We start from the raw sequence: 24,974 nt of genomic DNA on the forward strand, positions 1-24,974 counted from the left end.
TTTTGGGTCGAAGGGATGAGAAGAGCCCAACAACTCATAGGCTACTACAAGCGGACCACTTACGTGGGAGAATAAAAGCCCATCATTCTCTGGCTTTGGGCTGGTGCCCAAGAAGCCCAGTGACGCGTTGGCTTCTGGAATAAGATGCGGGCGTGAAACCCAGCACCAAAGACTCAGGCAATCAGACCTGGTCCAATATGAGAGCAACAAGCCGAAGCCTTGCAATGGGAACGCGGGCCGAGCCCATTCACCTGTTGGCTTGTCAGATGACAGAAGCCCAACGTGTGGGCTTTGGGTTCCATACATAGCAAAGCCCAAAAGAAGGCTGCTGTTTGTGGTTCAATTTGGTGTGCGGCTTGGCTTCAGGCCAACTAGGAGCAACTTGGCTCATAGCTTTGGCGTAAATTCCCAGATTTTTTTTCTTTTCAAATTCTTAGGTTTGAGAAACCCTAATTGTTTCTAATTTCTTTTGATTCTTTGACTCAGAAATTGCACATAGCAAAAATTGCGTAATGCATAAAACGTGTGTGTGTATATATATATATATATGTATGTATGTGTATATGTATATATATTGACAAATATATGAAACATATACAATATATATATCGGAAGGTAAATATAAATGTAGGGGGTTTATATATCGAAAGGTATATGTTTTAAGCGTACATGATTGGCAAAAAACAACAAAAGCCTTTGAATTTATAAAAGATCCATCTTGGAAAACCGAAATTGCATCTCCAATGCGTTGTATCACGTTTAACATGAAAAAATTAAATTGAATCAATATCATGTAGATCAATTCAATAAAATAATAAATTAATCATAAAAAGAATAATTAAAACGTAATATTCTCCTGATTGAAGATCAAACTCTCTTTAGCGCAGCGTTAAGAGTGTGTTGATAACGTGTTGTAGGCATAGTTTATTGAACAATTATGGAGGCCATAGAGAAAGGGGGTGCGGCACATAGAGAAGAGAGAGATGTGTAATTGTGAGGTGTCTTCTTTTCCACCCCATTGTGCCTTTATTTATAGTAATATGGAAGGTTAAATCTTTACCCTAATAGGATTACCAACTCTAATAGGATAACATTTAACCCGAAAGAATATTCTAAGATATCCCTATATACACTAGAATTTACATAATCACATTTCTAATCTAATAGGACTGCAACAACACGCAATATATTTTTGTAGTGTTGTTGCACTTGTAAGTGTGTACATGTATATATATCATATTGTGGTTTGATAATTCATCGAACCACAATCTAGAATTTGGCCATGTTTGTTTCACACCCTATTTTACTTAGTGTTTTGTTAAATATTTTTTTTTAATTACAAGCATTATTATTATTATTATTATTATATAAACTAAAAAAGAATAAACTTTAACTCGAAATGTTGTGAGTTGAAAAAAAAAATCCATTGAAACAATCACCATATTATTATATAAACTAAAAAAGAATAAACTTTAACTCCAAATACTGTGAGTTGAAAAAAAAAATTCCACTGAAACAATCACCATCTATAGTATTAACCAGTGCATCTACAGTTTTTTGTTGCTTGTTTAGTAGCTTCTTTAATTATTAAAAACTTATTTTTAAGTCAAAAGGAATTTGACTCTTGATCTAAGAAATAATAGACAGTGGGTGTATATTTATCTAGGATTCTAGAGATCACTTGTTCAAATACCATTAGTTTATTTATAATGGAATCTCAATTCTGTGCCGGGTTTAATTAATGGTGATTAAACAACAAGAATTTTAGTTTCTTCAGTTAAAGACCACACGCAAAAGACGTTAGGTATTAATCAGGCGGTAGGCAGGGGTATAACATTTAGGCGTCTAGGTAGGGATCTAAGTATTTTAATTAAATTTGTTATATAACATACAAATAAATGTCTACTTATACTTAAAATAAAACTTGATAATTGTATTAGGATACATGAATTATAAAATAAAATGATATATAAATTATAAAGATTAACATATTGAAAATATGGGGAACAAAGAGTGTACATCCTAGTATTTAACAAGTCTTTTGCAATTTATTGAAAAAATAAAATGCAAAATTAAAGTTATCTATTTTTTGTTTAAGTGAGAGTCGCGACCTAGGCGGGCTAAGCGGGCGCATAAGCAGGTTTAAACGCCATTTCTTAATTTTCAAACACGTAGAGATTAAATGGGGGCCAACCGCCTAGCACCTAAACAAGACCTAGGAGGCGCTAGACGGAGCTTTCCAGAACCACTCCTATAAGATTAAGGCTTTTTAGCCAAAATGGTCCCTAAGATTTGCATAAGTCATCACTTTGGTCCCTGATATTTGAAATCAATATAAGTGGTATCTGAGATTGTCCACCATCAATCTTTTGGTCATTCCGTGAATAGTTATGTTAAATAAAAATTAAAATGACAAAACTACCCTCAATTTATTAAAAAATAGGCCAAAATAATTTGACAAAAATTGGGGGTATTTTTGTCATTTTATCCTTATTCAATAGAGATTTTTCCACGGAATGACCAAAATGATTGATGGTGAACAAACTCAGGGACTAATTCTATCGATTTCAAATCTCAAAGATCAAAATGAGGAATTATTAAATCTCAGGGACCATTTTGAATAAAAAGTCTAAGATTAATAAGCATCTGAATGGAAGAAGACTTACATCATCTAACTAATCAATTACATGTATGCATGTCTTTCTGATACATGCATGAAGCATGTCCAACAACATGTTAATTTGTTTTTATAACGGTACCAATGGTCCCATTTAAAATGGTAATAAGTTACAAATCTATCCTAATTGTGTTCCTTTCTCTTTTCAAAAATAAGCGATAAACTATTATTGATTCGAAAACCATCGCAATGCTCACAAACAACACAACTTGAAAAGGGCAAAAAGAAAGAAAAAAAAAAAAAAAGGTTTTTTATTTTATTTTATTTATTTTTTAAATCAACTGCAAAAGACATCCAAAATTCCAAATAAAGAGCAAACTTATAGAGCCTAAATTGCCTAATATGGATAACCCTTCGGAACATCACCATATATGGGGTCGTTTGGAAGTGCTTTTAAAATGACTGCAAGCGCTTTTGGTGAAAATATTTTTTAAACTAATCCTTAGTAAAAATTCAAGTGAATATTGAAAAAAAACACTTTAACTACTTCATGTAAGAATCACATATATGGTGCTTATTTCAAAAAACACTTAAAGTGCTTTTGGAACCTGAAAACAATTTCAACAAAATTGCTTCAAGCATTTTAAAAATGCTTCCAAACGAGCTCTACTTCATTCGTCAATTTTCATTGATATCTTGCATAGAAATGGAAGAATATGATAACATATATTATTATTGGTATATTTACTTGTAACATGCATTGACTATATATAAAAGAAGAAAGTGATGTGAACCTTTAAACGGGAAAAGACTTTGGTTAGGCAGAGCCAAATTGAGAGAAAAAAAATAGGTAGGGACAAAAACATATTCAAGTGGAATATATAGGTATAAAGTACGCAATGAGTCAAGAAATTCTGCAATGATGTCCAACTATTTCCACGACGGCCACGTTACAAGACTTAAGTTTTTTTCCAATCGATCGGCCAATTAGCTATAGCTTTTTTAACTTCTTAATTTCCATGTCTCCTTTTCTTGTTCCCACAAGCCTACTTGCTTCCCACCCCATTCTTTATCGAACTAGCTGACCCAATCGAATCGCTAGCTAATTGGGGTCAACCCTCTTGTCTGATTAATTTTAAATTCCAAGCCCCTTATTTTGATTAATTAATATTAATTGTGTTTAGGCTATATTATATTCAACCCTAATCCATACAACTATAAAGTCCAAGCTTTCAATTAATTTCCAAATGGTTCAAGTTCTAATTACTAAGAAGAAAGAATAAGCCTATATAAAGGCTAGTAAAAAAATACTATTGCTCAATGTGAGATAAGAAGATCTCAAACTCCTACACTCCCTCTCTGAGTCTTTCTATATATATGTGCACACAGCCATTGCCTTTTTTACTCCAACCCAAAGCACCTCATAACTAAAGCAAAAGCTCACTCAAAACAACAAATATGGAGTTCAATGCCAAAACTACTACCACTACTACAAGTACTGCATCACTTCCACCTCCATTCTCCTACTCTCCATCCTCTACTTCTTCTCCCAGTACTTCATCATTTCCCTCTCCTAACTCTCAGCACTTATCTAATTATCCTTCTCCTCATGCTTCTAATAGTAATATTGCTACAAATCCATTTCCGACCTCTCCTTCACCGCCACCGCCACCTGTGATTCTCAGCCCATGCGCCGCGTGCAAGATTCTTCGCCGCCGGTGTGCAGAGAAGTGCGTTTTAGCTCCATACTTCCCTCCTACTGAGCCCCTCAAGTTCACTATTGCCCACAAAGTCTTTGGAGCTAGCAACATCATCAAGCTCTTGCAGGTAATTAGTTTATATTTATATTTCATTATCTTCTGTTTACTGCACTAAGTAAGTAATACATATATTAATCATGGGATTTTGTAAAAAATATCAAAAAAGTCATGAGGAACACTTTTTCCACTTTCATTTATTAAAGTAGAATTTGTTGGCTTTATTAAATTCTTCAATGATTGTCAAAGTATACGCCCGCGTTGTAAGATTAATATTTTGAAATTGGGTTTTGTTTAAAAGAGTCAAAGTTTCCTTCTAAACCACACCTTCGTGCAAAAATTAACACTATCAATGATTCAGATTCACAATCCATCAATATAGCAGACTTGCTTAAAGCATGCCCTTATTTAAAAGTTGTATGTACGAAAAATTTGCAGGAAATTCCAGAGTCTCACAGAGCAGATGCAGTGAGCAGCATGGTTTACGAAGCCAATGCTAGAATTCACGACCCGGTTTATGGCTGCGCCGGAGCAATTTTCCAGCTCCAGAAACAAGTCGGTGAGCTCCAAGCCCAACTGGCCAAGACACAGGCAGAGCTAGTGAACATGCAATGCCAGCAAGGAAATTTGATTGCCCTAATTTGCATGGACATGACAAAGTCTAAAGAACAAGCCATTTTGCAGCAGCAACAGTCTAATAACATTGACACAAGCTGTTTTCTGGATGAAAACAATTTGGGCACGGCTTGGGAGCCTCTCTGGACATAAACAGTAATTTGGACCTTGATCATTTCACATTGGAAAAAAGATACTTTGAAAAATTGTCCAAAAAAGTGACCATCTCTTAATTAGTTAATTAAGGTATATAGAAATTATATATAAACGTTATGGCGCTTCTAAAATAATAATGTTACTGGTAAACTTTATATTTCTCGCCGGGGATGGGTATGCAGGAAACAGGAGGGATTTCTTATTATTCTTAGTCTGTGCTGATTAATTCTTGTATGAAAATCAAAGCAACCTAATTATATACATATATGTGATGATGTGATAGTCTTCCTTATTTCATTTTCAAACTTTCTCTTGATTTTCAGCTTCTAAGTTTCAGCTATTCAGATGTCACAACATCAGACATTGTGGTTTAAATTATTCCTCATTTCTTTAGACTAGCTTACTCCTCAATTCAATAATATTATCAATTTAATTACATGAAACTTCATTGATTAACATTATGAAAAAGTATTCTAATAACCGTGTGAATGTAGTCCTTTAAGGTAAACCACATATATACGTGTTAGGTGATTTACCCCTCTCGTCTATAAATCTTCGTTGATCCATTTTTATGCATCAACATATATCCCAGCTTGTTAATGCAAGGAGAAGAAAATGGCCACCATTGTAATTTGGGGTAGTAGTATATGAGGACCAGAGGCCCAACAAAGAAGGAAAAGCAGCCGCTTAGATACGTGCATGCCTCCATTTCAATGCACACAAGCAGACCAAAAAGGCCTTGATGGTGAAGTTTGCTGAAAATCAAGGAATACAGAGCAAACCGTCTCTCAATTTCTTTTATATATTGAATGAATGATAAAATATTACATTGCCGATTTTACATATCCACGAACGTAATGATGACAAATTCATAACTGACGCTTACTAATTCCAAGAGGCTTACAACTGTTATTGGGGAAAGACTCTTATGAGAGAACTCAGACAGCGCTATACAAGAATTTCTCGGAGCTTTGAAAATAAATGTTTCATACAAAAATATGATATTTCTCATGATTCGTCCTAGTTGAACTATAGTTAAGCTAGGTTTCCTGTGTCAATGTTCCACATTATACTCCAATGTTGTCGACAGTCACTAGCTACTAATGTGAACTTGATCACCAATTTAGGAATATAAATAGAACCTAAAATGCCTAATATGGGTAACCTCTCTGAGTACACCATATACTTCATTGGTTAATTTTCATTGATATCTTGCATAGAAATTAGTTATATAATTAACTAATTGAAATGAAAGAATCTGATATATATTAATATTAGTGAATTTACTTGTAACATGCATTGACCATATATAAAAGAAGAGAGTGATGTGGACCTTTAAACGGGAAAAGACTTTGGTTAGGCAAAGTCAAATTAAGGGAAATAATAGGTAGAGAGTAAAACTTAATAAGGTGGATTGCAATGAGTACGTTAAGAAATTCTACATTGGTGTCCAACTACTTCCACCACGGCCCCATTACAAGACTTAGTTTTTTATTTTTTTTCCAAGTGAAGGGAAAGAAAATGGCACTTGAATCGTAGAAATACTAACAAATGAACTCAAATGATAATGTCTCTTTTAAAATGTCACATTCTTTGGGACTTTTTGGAAGTCGATTGACCAATTAGCAATAGCTTTTTAACTTCTTTCCATGTCTCGTTTTCTTTTCCACGATAGATTTTTTAATGTGACTGGTAGTATACGAGATGATACATCACGTGTCACTATATAAATTATGAGATATGTGTGTTACAAAGTTATTAACTTAAAAAATAAAATTTCTCACCACTCCTATTAAAACACATGGTGTACCATTTATGTTCCCATTACAACTAAAAATTTCTCTTTTCCCACAAGCCTACTTGCTTATCCCCCAATACCTTCTCGAACTAGCTGACCCAATCAAATCCCTAGCTATTGGAGTCAACCCTCTGTCAATTCCATATGCCGCATCAGGAAACTTACCTGTGTATTTAATTAGTGTAAGAACCCGTGTAACAGTATTTAAGGATCTTGATTACCTAAAATCCTAGAAGTGAGTCATCATATATATGAATGCATATGTAAACAGATATAGGCTACTATGTTTTAAGCCTTTACAGACGCACTTAATTACTGTGCTAGCGAATCACAATACAATACAAGGTAAATGAATACTCTCAGCATAGAAACAGTGACAAAAATAGGACGTCCCATAAGTAATCAATATCTAGTACTTTTTTTGCATATACTTTCTATATACGCTGTTTTAAAAATTCTCGTCTAACGTCGTCTAAGTGTCAGGCAGTTAGTCATTCTTCTTATTAATTCCTAGACATTTGAAAATTAAGAAAGGGCACACTCGCCTAGACCGCCAAGACACCCACCTTGCCTTCCCAGACCCACCTAGGATGCAACTCTCATTTAGATAGAAAATAGATAACTTTCATTTGCATTTTATTTTTTTTAATAAATTATAAGAGACTTGAATACTTAAATGAACAAATATTACATCCTTCTTCCCCATGTTTTCTTTATATTCATACATTATAATCTATATGTCATTTTGTTTTGCAGTTTATGTATCCCGATGAAATTATTTATATTTAAATATAAGCAAAAACTTATTTATATGCTATATAATAAATTTACTTAAATTCGCATTATCCATCTAGACCCCCACTCAGACCCTGCCTAACCGTCTAGCTACTAGCTCTAGCTTGTTGCGCTACTACCGCTTAACATGTTTCAAAATCTTGCCTATATAGCTAGCCGTCGTATTTTTAGCTAATTCAAGGATGTATAATATACCGCCATTTCGTTATTTGATGTGTATATACCAGCTAGCTAGGTCCCACCGATACATCAACCAGAGAGGTCCTAGGAATCTAGGGTTTGCTGGACCTATTTTATAGGTTAGTTTTGAATATTGATGCATCATGCATGTCCTTGAAGTAGCAGGTGGGTTTATTTTTCGTGCCATTTTTAGTCATGCCTGCTGTTTAAACCGCATGCCTGAATACGTACGTTGGCAAGTTCCCAAGTATGTAGCTGGGTTGTCTTCACTACCTTGTGCTCCATCTGATGTCAGTTACAGTGCTCCGGCGGTGTGGATGCACAGGTTTTTTCCTAATTAGGTATTTCCATGTCCCCATGCACGAACGATAATCATGACCTCAGTCCAAAAAATACGCAAGTACGCTAGATTCTGATGAAAAAGGCTTTCTTCTACTTGATATAGAGTTTATTTACAAATTTGATTGCACCCAAAGGTCGCCTCTCTTGAACTATTAGCGTTAATCTCTTCAGAAGAAAATATCAATCTTACATGAATTTTAGGTTTTGTTGGGGTGCTACTTTGGCTAAATTTTGTTGCAATCTGTCAATATGAGAAATTTCATTCATTTTTACATCTCAAAAGTTTAATGTACTTAATTAGTACGAGATATCTTTCAAAACAGGTGTATATCAATATTTCAAACACTGAAACATCCTTTGAAAAATTATTTACCATGTCTCATATACAAAGATATATTATTACTTGTAATAATGAATTAATGTAGGATCCATATATGCAAATAATATGATTATTATATGTACTAAAATATCTTTTTTGTCTATCAAAAGATAGAGGATGAAAAAGACAGAAAACAAAATAGAGATTAATTAATTTACATAATCTTATTGCTCTCTTTTTTGTCTATCAAAAGATAGAGGATGAAAAAGACAGAAAACAAAATAGAGATTAATTAATTTACATAATCTTATTGCTCTCTTGAACCAAAAAATAATGCGACTTCAAACTGATGACGTCATCTCACTACCTTAATGTCGCAAATGCTCTCCACCTTTGGAGAAATTTTTCATCGTGACGGGAACAAGGATGGTACACCATGTGCTTTTATGTAAATAGTGAGAAATTTAATTTTTTAAGTTATTAACTTTTTAACACATATCTCACCATTTGTATAGTGACACGTGATGTACCATCCCGTGTAACGATCACATTGAAAAATATCTCCCACCGTCGACATTACACCCCACCCCCTCCCTCTTTGTATTATTTTCCAGACTGCTTGGTGCTCTAGCTCCTCTCTAAGGCTCTCTATTTATATGTGCACACAGCCATTACTCCATAACTCAAAGCACCTCATAACTAAAGCAAAGGCACACTTAAAAACAACAGAGATGGAATTCATTGCCAAAACTACTACCACTCCTACAAGTCCACCTCCATTCTCCCACTCTCTGTCTTCCTCCATTTCTTCTCCCAGTACTGCACCATTTCCATCCCCTAACTCTCATCACTTATCTAATTATTCTTCTCCTCATGCTGCTAATAGTAATATTGCTACTAATCCATTTCCGACCTATCCTTCACCGCCGCCACCACCACCTGTGGTTCTCAGCCCATGCGCCGCCTGCAAGATTCTTCGCCGCCGGTGTGTGGAGAAGTGCGTTTTAGCGCCATACTTCCCTCCTACTGAGCCCCTTAAGTTCACTATTGCCCACAGAGTCTTTGGAGCTAGCAACATCATCAAGCTCTTGCAGGTAATTAGTTCAGTAGGTGGTTAATAATAATACGTTTCATTATCGTCTGTTTACTGCACTAACTGCCTAATACATATATTAATCATGGGATTTGGTCAGAAATATCAAAAAAGTCATGAGGAACACTTTTTCAACTTTCATTTGTTGAAGTAGAATTTGCTGGTTTTATTAAACTCTTCAATGAATGTGAAAGCATACGTTGTTGTAAGAATATTTATTTTTGGAATTGGGTTTTGCTTAAGAGTCAAAGTTTTCTTCTAAACCACGCGTTCATGTAAAAGTTAATATTATCAATGATTCAGATTCATAGTCCGAGAATATAGTAGACTTCAATTAAAACATACCCTTGAGTTGACCCTCATTTAAAAGCTGCATGTATGAAAAATTTGCAGGAAATTCCAGAGTCTCACAGAGCAGATGCAGTGAGCAGCATGGTTTACGAAGCCAATGCCAGAATTCGCGACCCGGTTTATGGCTGCGCCGGAGCAATTTGTCAGCTCCAGAAACAAGTCGGTGAGCTCCAAGCCCAACTGGCCAAGGCACAGGCAGAGCTAGTGAACATGCAATGCGAGCAAGGCAATCTGATTGCCCTAATTTGCATGGACATGACACGGTCTAAAGAACAAGCCATTTTGCAGCAGCAACAGTCTAATTGCAATGACACAAGCTGTTTTCCGGATGAAAACAATTTGGGCACGACTTGGGAGCCTCTCTGGACATGAACAGTAATTTGGATCTTGATCATTTCACATTGGAAAAAGATACTTGGGAAAAATTGTCCAATAAAGTGACCATCTCTTGGTTAATTAAGGCTTACAGAAATTATTTGTAAGAGTTATGGTTTAAATAGATGGTCTCCATAGTATTGTCCCTTTAAATAATATTATTGTAAAACTTTAAATTTCTCTAGTTGTAATATTGGGAAGATAAGGGAAGGGGGTTTTGGAGACCGGGATGTCTTTTATTCTTAGTCTGTACTAAATAATTCTTGTATCAAATTCATAGCAATGTTTTGGTAACCTAATTTTATATATATATATATATATATATATATATATATACATGTGGTGATATAATAGTCTTCTTTGTTTCATTGTCAAACTTTCCCTTGATCCCCAGCTTCTATGTTTCAGCTATTCAGATGTCATGACGTCACAGACTCACAATGCCATAATGATTTTTATTTATTTTTCATTACAAGCGATAATATTACTGAATTGATGAATAAGCTGCTCTACAGAAATGAGGAATAATTTAAACCCGAAACATAGTGCCAACTGTGGTTAACCATTCCATGACCAACTTTCACGTGACCAAAATAAAACTTGGTTGAATATTTCTGAATTCAGTAGCATACACTGATTAACATAACCAAATCATACTCTAACCGTGTGAACGTAGTCCTTTAAGGTGAACCACATACATCTTGTGTTTTTATGAGTGGTTCAGTCCACCAGTTGCTTATGCATATTCGATTTACCTCTCATCTATTAATCTTCGTTGATCCATTTTTATGCATCAACATATATCCCAGTCTCTGAATGCAAGGAGAAAAGAATATGGCCACCATTGTATTTTGGGATAGTGGTATATGAGGACCAGAGGCCCAACAAAGAAGAAGAAGCAGCCGCTTAGATATATGAACATGCCTCCATTTCAATGCACACGAGCAGACCCAAAAAGCCTTGGTGTGGTTTGCTGAAAGTCAAGCAATAAAGAGCAAACCGTCTCTGAATTTCTTCTATATATTGAATGATGAAGAGAAATGCTAAGGATATTCTATCAAGAGTAGGACTGTTCATGGACTCTCTATCATGTTTTTGATGCAATGTTATAAAATGTTAGTACGGGAATTAACGTCAAACTGTAAGGTGATAGAGAATCCATAAAAAATCTCAGTTTGAGAGAATATCCTTAGCATTTCTCCCGAATGAATGATGTACTATTACATTTCCATTTTACATATCCACGAACGTGATGATGTAATATTCCATTGTACATAACTGGCTCTTACTATTTCAAGAGACTTACAACTGTTATTGGGGAAAAAAAAACCTCTTGTATAGAATCAGCACTGACGCAAGCATCGTTTCTTTCGCAAGAAGTTAGCATTAGATTAGGTAAAGAACACACATCCACATTCTCAACCCGCATCTTGTGAGAACTGAGACAACCGTACACAAGAATTTCTCAGACTTTCGGATAATATTTCGTAGAAAAATATGATCTCTCTCATGATTGGTCCTAGTTGAACTAAAGTTATGCTAGGTTTCCTGTGTCAATGTACCGCATTGCACTCCAATGTTGTCGACAGCCACTAGCTAGAAACGTGAACCAGATGACCAGTTTAGGAATATAAAATATACATAGTCGGTCTTGTGGTGGTCGTTAACTTAACTTAACCACCATTAATTTGATGACGAGAGAGAAGAGACTAGGAAGGATAGTTATAAGCTAGGAATTAAGGAAGACCAACCCTCCATTATTCAAAGTCTAGCACCTTAATTCCCGGCTGTCCCAACGTCGTTCAAGAATTTTATTTTGGTCCACAGTTCAAACGCTACTAGCACATATTTTTCTTTCGGGTTGAGTTCATCTTAGGGTCAACGATCACTTATGAAACTTCAAGGCCTCTAGCAATTAAGAGGATCAATGTTACTGTTCCGTGCTATAGATTGTGGGAATTTCTGAAGAGTAGCGTTATCCACACATCCATTTTTATTTCTCACAAACCGTTCTCAATTTTCTAGTCGGATTGAACGAATTGAAGAAGATTAGTGGCCAAAAATTAGCAAGGGTGTATGAGAGGTAAAAATGAGTGTGTGAATAACACTATCCTTTTTGTATTGTGTTTCTCTTCTTCATGAGGAAGCATATGTGTAAATTTACATAGTAGGCTATACAAGCTAGGTTATATAATTACAAGAAACCCTAATTTACAGTAAGTTAACTAAGCTCAATTGGATTAGACTCACGTAATTAACATTTTGACTCTTACAGTATTCGTTCCTTAATTACTCAAAATCTGTTATCATGCATTTCTCTTGTACATATTTTTTTAACGTGGAAATTAGATTTAAGCGCTCAAAATATACATTTTATGAGTCAAGTACAACTGTACAATCATCTTCATATGTTCACAATTTGATGCATTTTTATTTTAAGGGTCCCTTTCGTTGATACTTTGTAGTTTGAGCCCAGGGCCTTAAGGTCAGACTCAAAAAACCATTTTCATACGCTTTACATCCAATCGTTCCAAATAACGCTTTTTATAATATACAAAGTCTTGTTTTCAGTCCAACCTTCATGAATCATGGTAACTTCCGTCTTACCTTCTTTCTCACTTCCCTTTGTCGTGACTGATAAGACTGAAAGATTGAGACACTACGTACGGCCAATGTTTACTTGCCAGAACACACTGCTAATTAAGAACTTTACGTTGAAGGAACAAGGGACTCGGTGGGGTGGGATGTGTTGAAGTAGTCGTTGGATGACGGGCACCCCAATTTGATGACCGACTATTGGCTTGCCTTGTGCCTCGAGTCGCCAAAGATCAAGATCAATATTATGACTTAGAGTCGCCAATTTAATAGAAAAAAACTTGGTGGTGGAAGAATTTGGGAGCAGCACAATGACTATGCATACAAGAGAGAATCTAACCTAAAAACTTGTCAAAGAAGATTTAATTGACCCAGAGTCTTCTCTGTGATTGTCCCATGTATTAATAGGGATTAATATAATCCTATATAATTTAGAAAATTTCACACACGTCAATACAAGGAATTATATTCTACATGCCATCAATCGTCTAGGTTTTCTCTTAGCTGTTTTTATTTTCTTCTCTTCCTGTCAAATACAACTTTGGAGGAATAACATTAGATCTTAGTAATAGTGATTTCTATGATTAATAAGTTGTTTTTGTATTTCTGTACGATTTACAGATAAAAATAAATAACTTACATGTAAAAACTCAAGCTTACCTTCTTCTTTTTTCAAACAAGGGATATTCTACCTCTAGACTACAGAAAAAGGATTTGAACTAGATTAATATCGAAAGCACATATGCTCTAACCAATTTGTTTACAACCACAATCTAGAGAACCTTAATATAAAAAAAATCTAGAGGGTCAATCATGTTTATGGGTCCTGGTAGGTCCCATCTACTTTTTTGGTCAAACATGTGGTAAAATAATTTGGGCCCAGAAGCCCAATTAATCACCAACCAACCAACCACAACCATAACTAAGCCACCAGGCCCAAATAACAAGAAGCAAAGCCCATGACCTGTAACTCCAACCCCAAAAGCCACGAGCGGTCCAGCACTATAGACAGTAGCGCGTTTCCCTTCGGCCGAAGCAGCAGCAGCAGCAGCAACAAGAGGGGCATCTGATCGTCTGATTCCGCATTTGTTTGGCCAGCGAGAAAGCGAGAGAGAAAATGAGCGGCGCCGGGAAGAAAGTGGCCGATGTGGCTTTCAAGGCCTCGAGGAACATCGACTGGGAGGGCATGGCCAAGCTCCTCGTCTCCGATGAGGCTCGCAAAGAGTTCGCCTCTCTTCGTCGCGCCTTCGACGAGGTCAACACTACCCTCCAGACCAAGTTCAGCCAGGTCCCTACGAACCCATCTCTCAATCGCTTACATTTTTTTTAGATCTCTGCGATTTCTAGCTGTTTTTTTTTTTTTTTTTTTGTTTTGCTTCATTTCTAAGTCTATTCATCTGGATTGTACTTCGTTAAATTAGGGATTTTTGTTTGTTTTCCCTGTGTTATTTGGTTGATTTGTAAAATGGGTCGGTTCGGTTTTGTCAAATTTCATTACTTTTACGCTGAGTACTGATTTGGATTATTGGTGTAAGCCTTTTAAGCTGTTAAATTTGATTTGAATCGATGGCCTCGGGTAATTTGGATTGGAAATTTTGTGTATAACACCTAGTTATATGGGAAATTGCAGCGAAATGGAAGTTATGTATGGATTTTTACACAATTGTGTTATTTTGAAGATTTCTATTGCATCTATGGTTGCATTAATTTCACTTGTTGACATTACTGTAATGATTTTCATTCAATTTTCTGATTACCAATTTTCATTTGTATGCAGGAGCCTGAACCCATAGACTGGGAGTACTACAGGAAAGGAATCGGGTCTCGCTTGGTGGATATGTACAAAGAGGCTTATGACAGTATGTTTTCTGACTTGATTAATGAATGCATCCCACTAGTATAATGCGTCCATGAATCTGTCATGTATTACACTACTTGCGGTTGCACTTATATACTGATTACGTAGGTCTGTTGTTGTGGGAGTTTTTCGTCTTGTATCATGCGAGTATTCTGCTTTGAGCTGAAAACTTGGGCTTTGGTATCTGATAACGATGTGGTTGTCTTGCAGTCTTTTGTGAAATACTTGCGCCTAATAATAGGATGCTTTATTGCTATTGTTGAAATTAAGTTTTTTTGTTCTCTGACACTTTACTTGCTACGAACTTCCTTAATGTTTATGCTTGGTTAACAATAGATCAGAAACCCTTCCTTGATGAGACGAGCCTTATCAAACTTTTGTAGTTAACTGAGTTGATAAGAATGGTGTGTTGTATCCACCCACCTCCTAAAAGAGTCTTAGTTAAGCTATTTTGACTAATAAAAGCAAGTCATTGAGTTTAATGACCTGTACAGAACTGAAGATCTCATCTTGATTTATAGAAGTCTTATGGGAAAGTAACTTTTAGCTAGTGATGTAACATTGCAATTAACTGCGTTTTGGACTCTTGGTTGTGTTTTTCTCCTAGCAATTTTAGAAAAACAATTGGTCATCTGATGGATGCGTGTTCTAGAGAGAGAGAGAGAGAGAGAGCCTTGTTAAGTTTTCTTACTTTATCATGTCTTGTGTATCTTTTCTTTCTCTAAAAACAAAACAACGAAATTGTTGCAGGCGTTGAAATCCCCAAGTACGTAGACACAGTCACTCCTCAGTACAGGCCTAAATTTGATCAATTGGTTAGCTCTCTCTCTCTCTCTCTCTCTCTCTCTCTCTCTCTCTCTCTCTTGTTGTCTCTGTCTAACTCTCTTCATCTATCCTTCATTTTTAACTTTATGGGTGCTTTATATTTTGTTGTGGGGTACAGTTGGTGGAACTAAAAGAAGCAGAGGAAAAGTCTTTGATGGAGTCTGAGCGTTTGGAGAAGGAGATAGTTGAAGTGCAAGAGTTGAAGGTATTGGATAGAAATAGTCCTGTGCTAACCTCGTGCTTGTAGAATGTATGATTTCTCACTGCATTTTTTTTTTTTTCCTGTCAACAGAAAAAGATAAGCACCATGACTGCAGATGAGTACTTTGAGAAGCATCCAGAGCTGAAGAAGAAATTCGACGATGAAATCCGAAATGACTACTGGGGCTATTGATGACATCCAAGGTTTCAATGTTTGGCAATATTTCTGGAACGCGTCGCGTCATGTTTACCCCCCCCGCCTTTTTTGTTTAATAATAAGGATAACCAAATTGAGCTTCTTTGTAATCTGGTTCCTTTCAGTTTGACGAATTTGAGCTTCAACAGCACCCCTTCAAAGGGGCTTGTTCCCCAGTAGGCAAATCCGTCTCGTTACATTTACATAACGGCCGTATCCGGATTGTGGAATGCTTCTGTTGTATCCAGAGTTGTGTTATGTATTCAATGTTTCTCCAATTACAAATGAGTCGAATATAGTTTTGGCCTAATCGGATAAATGGTCCTCGTGGTAATAAGGTAATTGAAAGATAATCCATGTGGTTAAAAAATTAGGATTTAAACCCTCGTGGTGATACTCTGCTAGTAAATTTAGTCCAAAAGTAATTTTTTGTTAAATACAGGATAAAAATGTAATTTGACCCGTACACCTTCCTCTTCCCTCTCTCTGTAATTTCACTTTCTTCCATTTCGGGATGCTGTATTTTGCATATTGCATATCAGCAAGCACATGGATTTCTTCAATTGGACCAGCACATGGATCCCTTCATCGGAGTGGCCAAGCTCCGTCCTCACCAATCAAAGCCCATCTACCCATTTCTCAGTAGAAATCTCAAAATCAAACCCTGAGTCAAATCCCAGCTACCTAGTTCATCAAGAATCACAATTTCAAACTCCAAAACGCTGCTGGTGTTCGCATCCGGCGACGGCGAGTTGATCCACACCGTCCACGACATGGTTATGGGTGTGGGATTGGGGCTACTATGCACGGTGATGAAGTGCGGCGACGTCATATATAGAAGCACTAGACCCCAAATCCGATGACTTGACGCTCACGGCCTCCGGTGCTGTTCTGGTTTTGGGCGTCCTGTCGTATTTCTAGGCCGCCCTAGGCATGACTCCATGGCTCTTTGACTTGTTTGTGGTTGCTTTTATTGAAAGGCTCTTCAGACCCACTTACAAAATGGTACTTTAGTTGATTTTGTTTTAAATTATGGGTTTTGATTGAAATTCTGAAGTGGGTTTTGTGTTGATGGTTGTGGGTTTGCAGGATATTGTACAGCATCCGAAATGGAAGACTGAAAATGCAAATTACAAACAGAGCAGAGAGACGAGGAAGAAGAAGGTGTACACATGTTAAAATACATTTTTATCCTTGCATTTAATGGACATTTAACGGAAAATTTGCTTATGGATTACACCACGAGGATTTAAATCCTAATTTTTTTTACCACAAGGGCTATCTTCCAATCACCTTGTCACAAGAACCATTTATCCGATTAGGCCTATAGTTTTCGTCGATTTCTTTGGATTCCATCGGATTTGTGAGGGGAGGCTCTTGTAGAGCCTGATTCTGGTTCAATGTTATGCCTGAAACCTTCAAGCTCTCTCCGTGCCTATAATCGCGTGAAGACGTGACAATATAGGTTCAGCCGTACTGCTTCTCTCGAGAGGAGATTCAAACTTGGGGAACCCAACAGTCTACTCAGGGTTCCAAACTCAAAGGTGGCAACTAAACGCGGAATTTAACCCAACACCCTTAAGCCATGAGCTGCGACAGGCATGCACCACCCTTCCGAAGGCACCCCTCCAGCTTTTAACATTGAAAACGAACTAGTTCATCCTTACTGTTACATTTGACGTTAATAATCCTCTGCATTGTCGCCTAGGCCACGCATCAATGTATAGTATACATTCCCCTTAGACCGGAGTTTACTCCCGGGCATACAAATGTGTAGCATGCGTTGCATTGTATGCAGTGCATATCCACAGCAATGTACGTCATACATTGATGTAATTTTGAATTTTCGACCTTGCTCGTCCGCACAAAAAGAAACAGATAGAGCAATAAAAGAAAACCATCATTTATGGAAGACGGCATGTACATATTAGACATTCTGGTTAAATGTAAAATCAAAGAGAGAAGGAAGGTACTAACTGTAGAGATTGTACAAAACTGTGAATAATCCATTAAGTACAGAATAACGTCATCGGTACTTTCACGGTCATCGCCGGAAGACCAGAAAAGTTCAAAAGACAACCAGAGGAATTACAATTTCTGACCCCAAAAATGACAAGGTAGGTATGTCGACTGATGGAAATTTCAAGCAAATGCTGCTACTAAATTCGGAAAGAAAGTCAAAATTTTCCGGCAGCATATAATTGCTTTAATTTCAAATAACTGGGAGATGAATCGGTTGATAGTAATCTCATTACTTCAAAGAAAAAAGCGCTTATCCGCTACCGACCACCTTCTTTTGTTGGAGCTGCTCGCTGTTTATCTCCTCGTTTTTGTCCATCGCCTTCCTAGCAAGCTCATAGCCAGCAAAGTTCATGGCACCCAACGGAGCAATCCAAAAGAACCTTGGTAGCGCTCCTTTGAATAAGCCAAGCGGTCCCTCGTGGCGTAGTATAGAGACGGCCACTATTGACATTGATACAGGTCGACCCTGTGGAGCAGTCATCATTCTTGTTTTCATCACATCAAAGGGAGTGGTGACAACGGCTGCTAACCCGCCAGATAAAGCCCCAACTGCAATTGTTTCCCAAGGTTCCAGATCCCGGCCCAAAAATTGCTGGGCAGCCTGAAACAGCAAAACGGTCAACTAATGAAAACAAATCCAGCAATATATTACATTATTTACACTCAAAACAAAGTGAGCTTATTAAAATAAAGAATTTCTTGTTGATATGAAGAACACGATTTCGCAGTGGAACAACACTTTAGAAGACAAAAACCCGGAACTCATGGCATCAATGCACAGCTGTTAGCTATCGTCGTCGCCACAAAATGCCATGGTAACTCATATTTGGGCATCAGTTGTGTCACTGTCAAGTCACATTACATTTCACAATCTTCCTTTTCCAGTTATACTAGGTAGTTGAAAAAAAAGATGAGCATATTATAGCCAAACTTTGCCTTCTCCCAAAATGAATTTTGAAACTTTTTTATTCGTATATTAGGGATGCGACTTAGGCAATTTGAGTAGCAGGCTTCATGGCAAGGTTAAACAACCCTGATCTTAGAGTATGAGAGCGAGATACATTTTGTGGCTAGAAAGGAAGGTTGCTTATGAAAATACTGTACCTTTTTCGATTCAGCATACAGCCCCATGCCAGCGACATAAAATGGAACTTCACGGCAAAGAGTGGCACCAGTCCCACGAAAGAAACCCTTAAGACCATCTTGGTTCCAAGTGCCCACAAGAGCCTCCCCGACATTGTCAAAAAGGCCAGCCTGACACCGCTGCTTTAACACCTCACAAGGAATTCGCACTGCTGTTCCCAAAAATGTGCTACAGAATGATGCTAGAGATTGAACCTGTTGAGATGCCGGAAAAGAGATTTTATCAAGTTTCAAAACAGCATTAACAGAAAAAGAGTCGCTCATGACAGAGACAGACCCACTACCACCCACCTCAAATTCATATTTCCCTTCTTTCAACTACAGTCTACAACACACTTCAAATTCAATTGTTTTGGTTGGGCATAGGCTGCATAGCATATGCCCGTAAGGGGGAATGAAGAGGGAGGTGGGGGGGGAGCAAGCCAGCAGCAGCATGAGAACCATTTTCAAAGGGTACTAAGGTTTGGATAAGGATGGGGAAACTACCGGTTGAAGCTGCTCTAACAGAGCCATACTTATTACATTTTTTTACTTTGGGTAGCAAACATCATACTATCTGATATAGTTGTATCCATACAAAGAAGAAAAAATGTAAAAAGACATAATACTTAACTTTTCTCAGACTACAAAGTAGGATAGTTAATTACTTTTTTAAGAAGCCGTTCTTACTTAAGATGGAAAAGCAATAATATTAAGTAGATGAAGCCTTCTTGAGAATTGTGGAGATGTACAAATAAACTATAATTTGATATCATTAGTACGAATAGAAAAAATGAACAGACAAAATGAACTTGCATTCGTTTAAATAGATATTAATGTCTTTTCAGAGGCATGATGGAAGTATGATGCTAGTACCCAAAGGGAGAGAGGTTAAAAAAAAAAAAAAAAAAAAAAAAACATAAGATTAGAATAACAATCATTACCTGTATATCTGGGAGCGTAGGAGAAACATTTATCAACACAAGTTTACTTGCCTCAAAAATCCCAGTTCGCAGGCCATGACTGTAATGTGACAATAAAAAATCAGCCAGAAAGTGGAGAATTACACAAAGTTTAGCTAAAATAGCTGATTCTTCATGATACTGTTATGGTTGGGAAGGGGGCAAAAAAAAAAAAAAAAAAAAAAAAAAACCTTGAAAACTGTCCAAGAATTGCAGGAATTGAGCCCCTGTATAATCCCCGCACTCCAATCTGCGGAAGCTTTGAAATAATTTCGGGGAACGATAATGTTGATGCTTGTACTCGAGTCTGCCAAACATAAAGAAATTATGCATTTTAGGATAGAAGACCAAAGAGAAGCATCACCAATTACAGAAATTTTTAACTCCGAGTACATGAGTACAAGTTCCTAGGACAAAGAATTTGCCTTAATTGTATCAACTGGGTGCATTAAAGAAGTAGATAGAGCACAAGCAAGGCCCCCTGCCAATGCAGATCTTAGTACACTTCCAGCAGGTATTTCCACTGGTGGTGCAACAGCAACAACGGTTGCAGCTTCAAACCAGATACTCCTGTATGTATTTTGAAGGAAGTTACTGTCAGCTAGGAGTATCCCATTAACTTGTGTACACTAGGCACTAGCTAACTGGTAATTTCTTAAATATATACACATGGATATTATTTCTGAATTTCAATTAATTCTGCTTTGCTCCTAATTCATTGAAAAGTTCATTCTCCACATAAATGTATCAATTACCAACAATGGAACAGTTGCCATTTCAGAACCAGAAAAAGCAGAACAAACCATGGAACGTTTTCAACAGAAAAACCAGTCTGACATCAGCTGAACTTAAAAAGGAAACTAATTGAATGAGAAATACATCTTACCGAGGATCATCTTGAAGTCGATCAGAAGGGAGTAAGAGCATAAAATTCCTAAAATGTCCATATGAAATAGATCCTTCTGTATCAGCATTGAGAAATCGCATCATAGCAACAGCATTATCTTCATTAGCTGGAAGTCCTGCATTTTTAAGTGAGGCCAATACTTCACTTTTCTGCAGTGTTCCAGACTTGCTCAGGCATAGAGAGGTATATGCTCGCAGAATGGTTGGTTCCTTCTGCTCCATGAAGGATAAAAACTGTTTCCAACCAAATGATTTTGAAAATATGTGACTTCTAGTACGACACATAAACTCATGAGCATATCTCCGTGGCAATTTTCTCTTTCGTATTGCAATTTCGAGATCTTCCAGAGTGACTTGCCCATCACTGTCTCTATCCAGTTCTTCAAAGAATCTCCTTCCTAGACACATTCATGGTGTAAAATGTGTTAATTAAAGAATTTACATGCAAAAGAATGTATTCGATGAGGCAAAACAAACAAATTATTTAGGAGCTCATCACTACCATGAATTATAGCAATTAGGTAAAGATGAGTGATAATTACTTTATCTCTCACTCAAAGGTGCCAATGGAAGTTTACGGACGCTATGCTCTTTGTATCACTTGAAAAGAGTAAGCATTTTGTTGGCATTCTCAGAAGTTCAGACAAATATTAACACATCCTTAATTATCATACCGTATATCTGGATCCATCAATGCTCTACGTACTTTCATGATAGTTGATGCCCTGACAATTATTCCTAAGTAAGTTATTGGATGGACAGGTTGTGATGGCCTTCACTTATGGAGCTCGTATCATGTGAAAATCTATTTTGTCCCATGCAAAGCTCATATGAATTTGACAAAGTTGAAAATAGACTTCTCTTAGATTTGTATCAGGCAGGTTTCTTACTACCTTATTTTCTTTTATGACTAGCAATGCATTGACAAGATCATCCTCAGACAAATTATCTTAAACTTACAAGTCTCCTCCACTAATTATAACATGGTAGGCAGTAGAGGAATTTTTTTTTTTTTTTTTTTTTTTTTTTTTTTTTTTGTGTGTTTAGAGCTAATAGAAAGGGAACATCGCTGATAAACATATTGCAGAACAGGCACAGTGATTAAAGATCGTATTTGAAATCCAGCAACATCTTGAATCAATCAATTTGTAACTTTAAAACACGTCTTCTCACTAAAGAAACTGTGTCAAAGTATCTTATAGCTAAATTTTTCACAGAACACCAATACAGAAACACATATATGCTTATTTACTATGAGTGGAAAATAAATAAATTCTTAGACGGGATTCAGTAAGAAACGGCCTGACTACGAGATTATTTATGCATGTAATATACAACAGGGAAATATCTTCTTTTGTTTACCAATAAATCCTAGCCAATGGCAAGTTCAGCTGATCCGGTGCATCAGATGCATCAGTTACATAGAGAAAAGTAGGGTGCAAGTGGTCAGTGGACAAAATAAAGGCTTCTTCGATAATAAGGACAGATTCGGAAATGAACAAGTTAACATCTTCGTATAGCTTGTATATTACAAATTCAATTCAGAAAAAGACAAAAACAAGCATTAATTTCTAGGCAAAACAAAATTCATTCCCACAATCAGCATTAAGTCCCAAAGTTACCAAAGACAGTGTACCTTCAGACTCTGTGTATCTAAAGAAATCTTGGACGGAGAATAGCTTCTTCTTGTCAGGATAGTCTTTGGAAGGTCTCCCCAGCTGAGGCACAAGTTCAATTAGTTCGGCCAATGAAACGGTGGATAACGTGGATCTCAAACGCTCTACATTTGATAGTGGAATACTAAGTAAATCACTAGCAAGCTTCTGTGGTGAATTGCCAGCTGATTCTGCCCGGTTACTTGCAGTAACATCCTCATCACCCTCTTCATTAACTGAAGAGGATACTCCAACAACGCCTGATGGCACTCCTCCAACTCGAGCAAACTTCAAGTTTCCCCACAACCCATTTACATCTGCTTTTTGACCTTCAAACAAACCAGTGATCACCCTGAAATGATCATTTTGAGAGGAAGAAGGCGGCTCTCTGGAAGTGTCACAAATATTACAATCACTCTCTTGAACACCCTGATCAAACCTCAGAAGATTCTGGGTAAGTTGATCAAAAACAAAACCAATAAGGCATTCTAGTGATACATGTTTTCCATCTTTATGTGACATGGCTTCATTCTGAATCATTTTAACACTCTGTTCCTTAGACTCCCTCTGTTTCAAGTCACCCGAAACCTTTGGCTTTTTACAAGAACACACTTTATCGTCGTTGCTCATTTTCTGGAGCCGCTTCTTACCCAATTTGAACGGACCTGGAAATGCCTGAACAAAACTATTAACTAACACAGACCAAGTGACGGCAAACTGCATGCAGTTCACACAAGACCCATCCTCTTTGTCACAATCCTTCTCTCTCAACCCACTATCCGACAACTCAGGTCGATTTCCATTCCCCGAATTTGGCGAAAACTTCCCAAATAACGCTTTAATCGGAACCTTAACCAACATTCCCTTCTTTCTCTCGTCACCAACTGCGACACACTCACCAGCTTTCTTCTTTCCCCCAAAGATCTTAACTTTACCATTGTTATCACCACCACTGAATTGAGTAATAAATTCAGCAGCGTTTACCTTATTCTTATGCCCTGCCCAGCTACACTCGAAGTCCTTGGCCGCTTTTCGAATGCCCAATTCGAGCGGCGAAAGCCTTTCCTTAACCAGCTGAATCGAATTGAAAAACGATTCAATTGGGTCACTCGCAGACAACATTACTTACAAAACTTCAAAATTCTCTCAGTTCCTATATATAGAACCACCAAACTTCAAACCACAACCACCGTTACATACACAAACATACAAAAAAAGCACAAACTTTCTTCCAAATTTAGCAAAAACCGATTAAACTATTCCATAAAACATCATACAGTAAAAGAACTATACCATACAGCACCGTGGACCAACCGGATGAGATCCGAATACGAAGCGGTGCACCGACTGTTGAATCCGAAACGCCGGAAACCCTATGCGCGCATTATGGGCTGCTCCATTTTTCTCCAATCAGCTTCAAATCCCTCCACTTTTTGCTTCTCGTCAACCCTTCAGAGTGCAGAGAGCCAACTTTTGCATGGCAGAAACGGATTGAAAGCCATATGAAACAGTAAGCGCGTGCGCAAAACAGAAAAGGGGTGCCCGATTCAGAGAAAGCCTGCAGATTTTGATGGTTTTGGACAGAATCTGCGTTTCATTTGGGAGCGAGAGGAATTGGTTGCGGATAGAGGAGGAGGAGGAGGAGGAGGAAGTGAACAAAAACAAAACCAAAAGTGAAGAACAAGAGGGAGCAAAAGACCAGGCCTATCTTTTTTTTGCAAATTTTAATTTTAATTTTTTGCATTTTTTTTAATATTTTTTGTTTATTCATTATTTATTGTTATTCTGTAGTAATCTTGCTAAACGGATAAGAGAATATTTTTATTTACTGGTCGGTGACAGTAATGTTTATCAATCTATCTATCATTGATGAAGGATTTTACATTTGAAATTCGTATAATGAATAGATCCAAATTTTCAAAATTTAAAATCATCCAATTATAATAAGTAGAGCAAAAATGTTAAGGATACTTTCCCAAAATGAACATCTCCATAAACTCTCATAGTTTATCGTTAATTTATATGCTTATATACTACCACTTAGTACTAAAGTATAATGGTATTCCTCTTCACTTATAAGTGAAAGGTCTTAGGTTCGGTTCTCGTCAGAGACGAATTCAAACCACATTATTGCTAGTCATTATGAGGTTAAATTCATCCCTCTCCTTTATTGTAAGTAATATCATTTGTTCAAAAAACATATATACTTACATACTAATAAGTGGGCAAAAACT

At 36.9% G+C, this 24,974-nt stretch overlaps 4 protein-coding genes and 1 long non-coding RNA gene across 7 annotated transcripts; 4 read left to right on the plus strand and 1 right to left on the minus strand.

Moving 5' to 3' along the window:
* Positions 1 to 4,037: 4,037 nt before the first annotated feature.
* LOC137719382 (LOB domain-containing protein 1-like) lies at positions 4,038 to 5,444 on the plus strand. The gene is made up of 2 exons (XM_068458425.2): positions 4,038 to 4,444; positions 4,813 to 5,444. The coding sequence occupies exons 1-2, from the start codon at positions 4,076 to 4,078 to the stop codon at positions 5,140 to 5,142; spliced, it is 699 nt and encodes a 232-aa protein (XP_068314526.1). The 5' UTR covers positions 4,038 to 4,075; the 3' UTR covers positions 5,143 to 5,444.
* A 3,812-nt stretch (positions 5,445 to 9,256) lies between these two features.
* On the plus strand, positions 9,257 to 10,672 carry LOC137721539 (LOB domain-containing protein 1). Its single transcript, XM_068460631.2, has 2 exons — positions 9,257 to 9,673; positions 10,066 to 10,672. The coding sequence occupies exons 1-2, from the start codon at positions 9,311 to 9,313 to the stop codon at positions 10,393 to 10,395; spliced, it is 693 nt and encodes a 230-aa protein (XP_068316732.2). The 5' UTR covers positions 9,257 to 9,310; the 3' UTR covers positions 10,396 to 10,672.
* Positions 10,673 to 13,933: 3,261 nt separating this feature from the next.
* On the plus strand, positions 13,934 to 16,383 carry LOC137719661 (ATP synthase subunit d, mitochondrial). Its single transcript, XM_068458698.2, has 5 exons — positions 13,934 to 14,281; positions 14,771 to 14,852; positions 15,602 to 15,666; positions 15,795 to 15,881; positions 15,969 to 16,383. Exons 1-5 carry the CDS (start codon positions 14,111 to 14,113, stop codon positions 16,068 to 16,070), a joined length of 507 nt encoding a protein of 168 aa, XP_068314799.2. The 5' UTR covers positions 13,934 to 14,110; the 3' UTR covers positions 16,071 to 16,383.
* Positions 16,384 to 16,946: 563 nt separating this feature from the next.
* Positions 16,947 to 17,303, plus strand: LOC148699068 (uncharacterized). Its single transcript, XR_015963329.1, has 2 exons — positions 16,947 to 17,078; positions 17,163 to 17,303. It is a non-coding gene; the product is annotated as an uncharacterized LOC148699068 (long non-coding RNA).
* A 755-nt stretch (positions 17,304 to 18,058) lies between these two features.
* LOC137719660 (uncharacterized) lies at positions 18,059 to 24,472 on the minus strand. Of its 3 annotated transcripts, none has more exons than XM_068458697.2 (8): positions 24,034 to 24,472; positions 22,722 to 23,814; positions 21,066 to 21,483; positions 20,605 to 20,749; positions 20,371 to 20,486; positions 20,162 to 20,240; positions 19,200 to 19,433; positions 18,059 to 18,696 (listed from the first exon to the last, which is right to left on the minus strand). In XM_068458697.2, exons 1-8 carry the CDS (start codon positions 24,034 to 24,036, stop codon positions 18,346 to 18,348), a joined length of 2,439 nt encoding a protein of 812 aa, XP_068314798.2. In that variant the 5' UTR covers positions 24,037 to 24,472; the 3' UTR covers positions 18,059 to 18,345. The 3 variants fall into 3 exon arrangements, with proteins under 3 accessions (XP_068314798.2, XP_088551481.1, XP_068314797.2); XM_088695355.1 differs by having other exon boundaries at positions 22,722 to 23,893; positions 24,034 to 24,156; XM_068458696.2 differs by lacking the exon at positions 24,034 to 24,472 and having other exon boundaries at positions 22,722 to 24,008.
* Positions 24,473 to 24,974: the final 502 nt, after the last annotated feature.

Source organism: Pyrus communis, chromosome 1 (assembly GCF_041283825.1).
Source record: "Pyrus communis isolate YQ-2024b chromosome 1, ASM4128382v1, whole genome shotgun sequence".
Taxonomy (NCBI): domain Eukaryota; kingdom Viridiplantae; phylum Streptophyta; class Magnoliopsida; order Rosales; family Rosaceae; genus Pyrus; species Pyrus communis.

What these genes read in the sequence shown, in the direction of transcription:
- LOC137719661 (XM_068458698.2), top strand. Translation starts at nt 14,111, where the DNA reads ATGAGCGGCGCCGGGAAGAAAGTGGCCGATGTGGCTTTCAAGGCCTCG. An exon ending in TCCAGACCAAGTTCAGCCAG is followed by an intron (nt 14,282 to 14,770) that starts GTCCCTACGAAC and finishes ATTTGTATGCAG; the next exon opens with GAGCCTGAACCCATAGACTG. An exon ending in GGCCTAAATTTGATCAATTG is followed by an intron (nt 15,667 to 15,794) that starts GTTAGCTCTCTC and finishes TGTGGGGTACAG; the next exon opens with TTGGTGGAACTAAAAGAAGC.
- LOC137721539 (XM_068460631.2), top strand. Translation starts at nt 9,311, where the DNA reads ATGGAATTCATTGCCAAAACTACTACCACTCCTACAAGTCCACCTCCA. An exon ending in ACATCATCAAGCTCTTGCAG is followed by an intron (nt 9,674 to 10,065) that starts GTAATTAGTTCA and finishes AAAAATTTGCAG; the next exon opens with GAAATTCCAGAGTCTCACAG.
- LOC137719382 (XM_068458425.2), top strand. Translation starts at nt 4,076, where the DNA reads ATGGAGTTCAATGCCAAAACTACTACCACTACTACAAGTACTGCATCA. An exon ending in ACATCATCAAGCTCTTGCAG is followed by an intron (nt 4,445 to 4,812) that starts GTAATTAGTTTA and finishes AAAAATTTGCAG; the next exon opens with GAAATTCCAGAGTCTCACAG.
- LOC137719660 (XM_088695355.1), bottom strand. Translation starts at nt 23,862, where the DNA reads ATGTTGTCTGCGAGTGACCCAATTGAATCGTTTTTCAATTCGATTCAG. An exon ending in ATTCTTGGACAGTTTTCAAG is followed by an intron (nt 20,241 to 20,370) that starts GTTTTTTTTTTT and finishes GTCACATTACAG; the next exon opens with TCATGGCCTGCGAACTGGGA. An exon ending in TGTATGCTGAATCGAAAAAG is followed by an intron (nt 18,697 to 19,199) that starts GTACAGTATTTT and finishes TTGCTGTTTCAG; the next exon opens with GCTGCCCAGCAATTTTTGGG.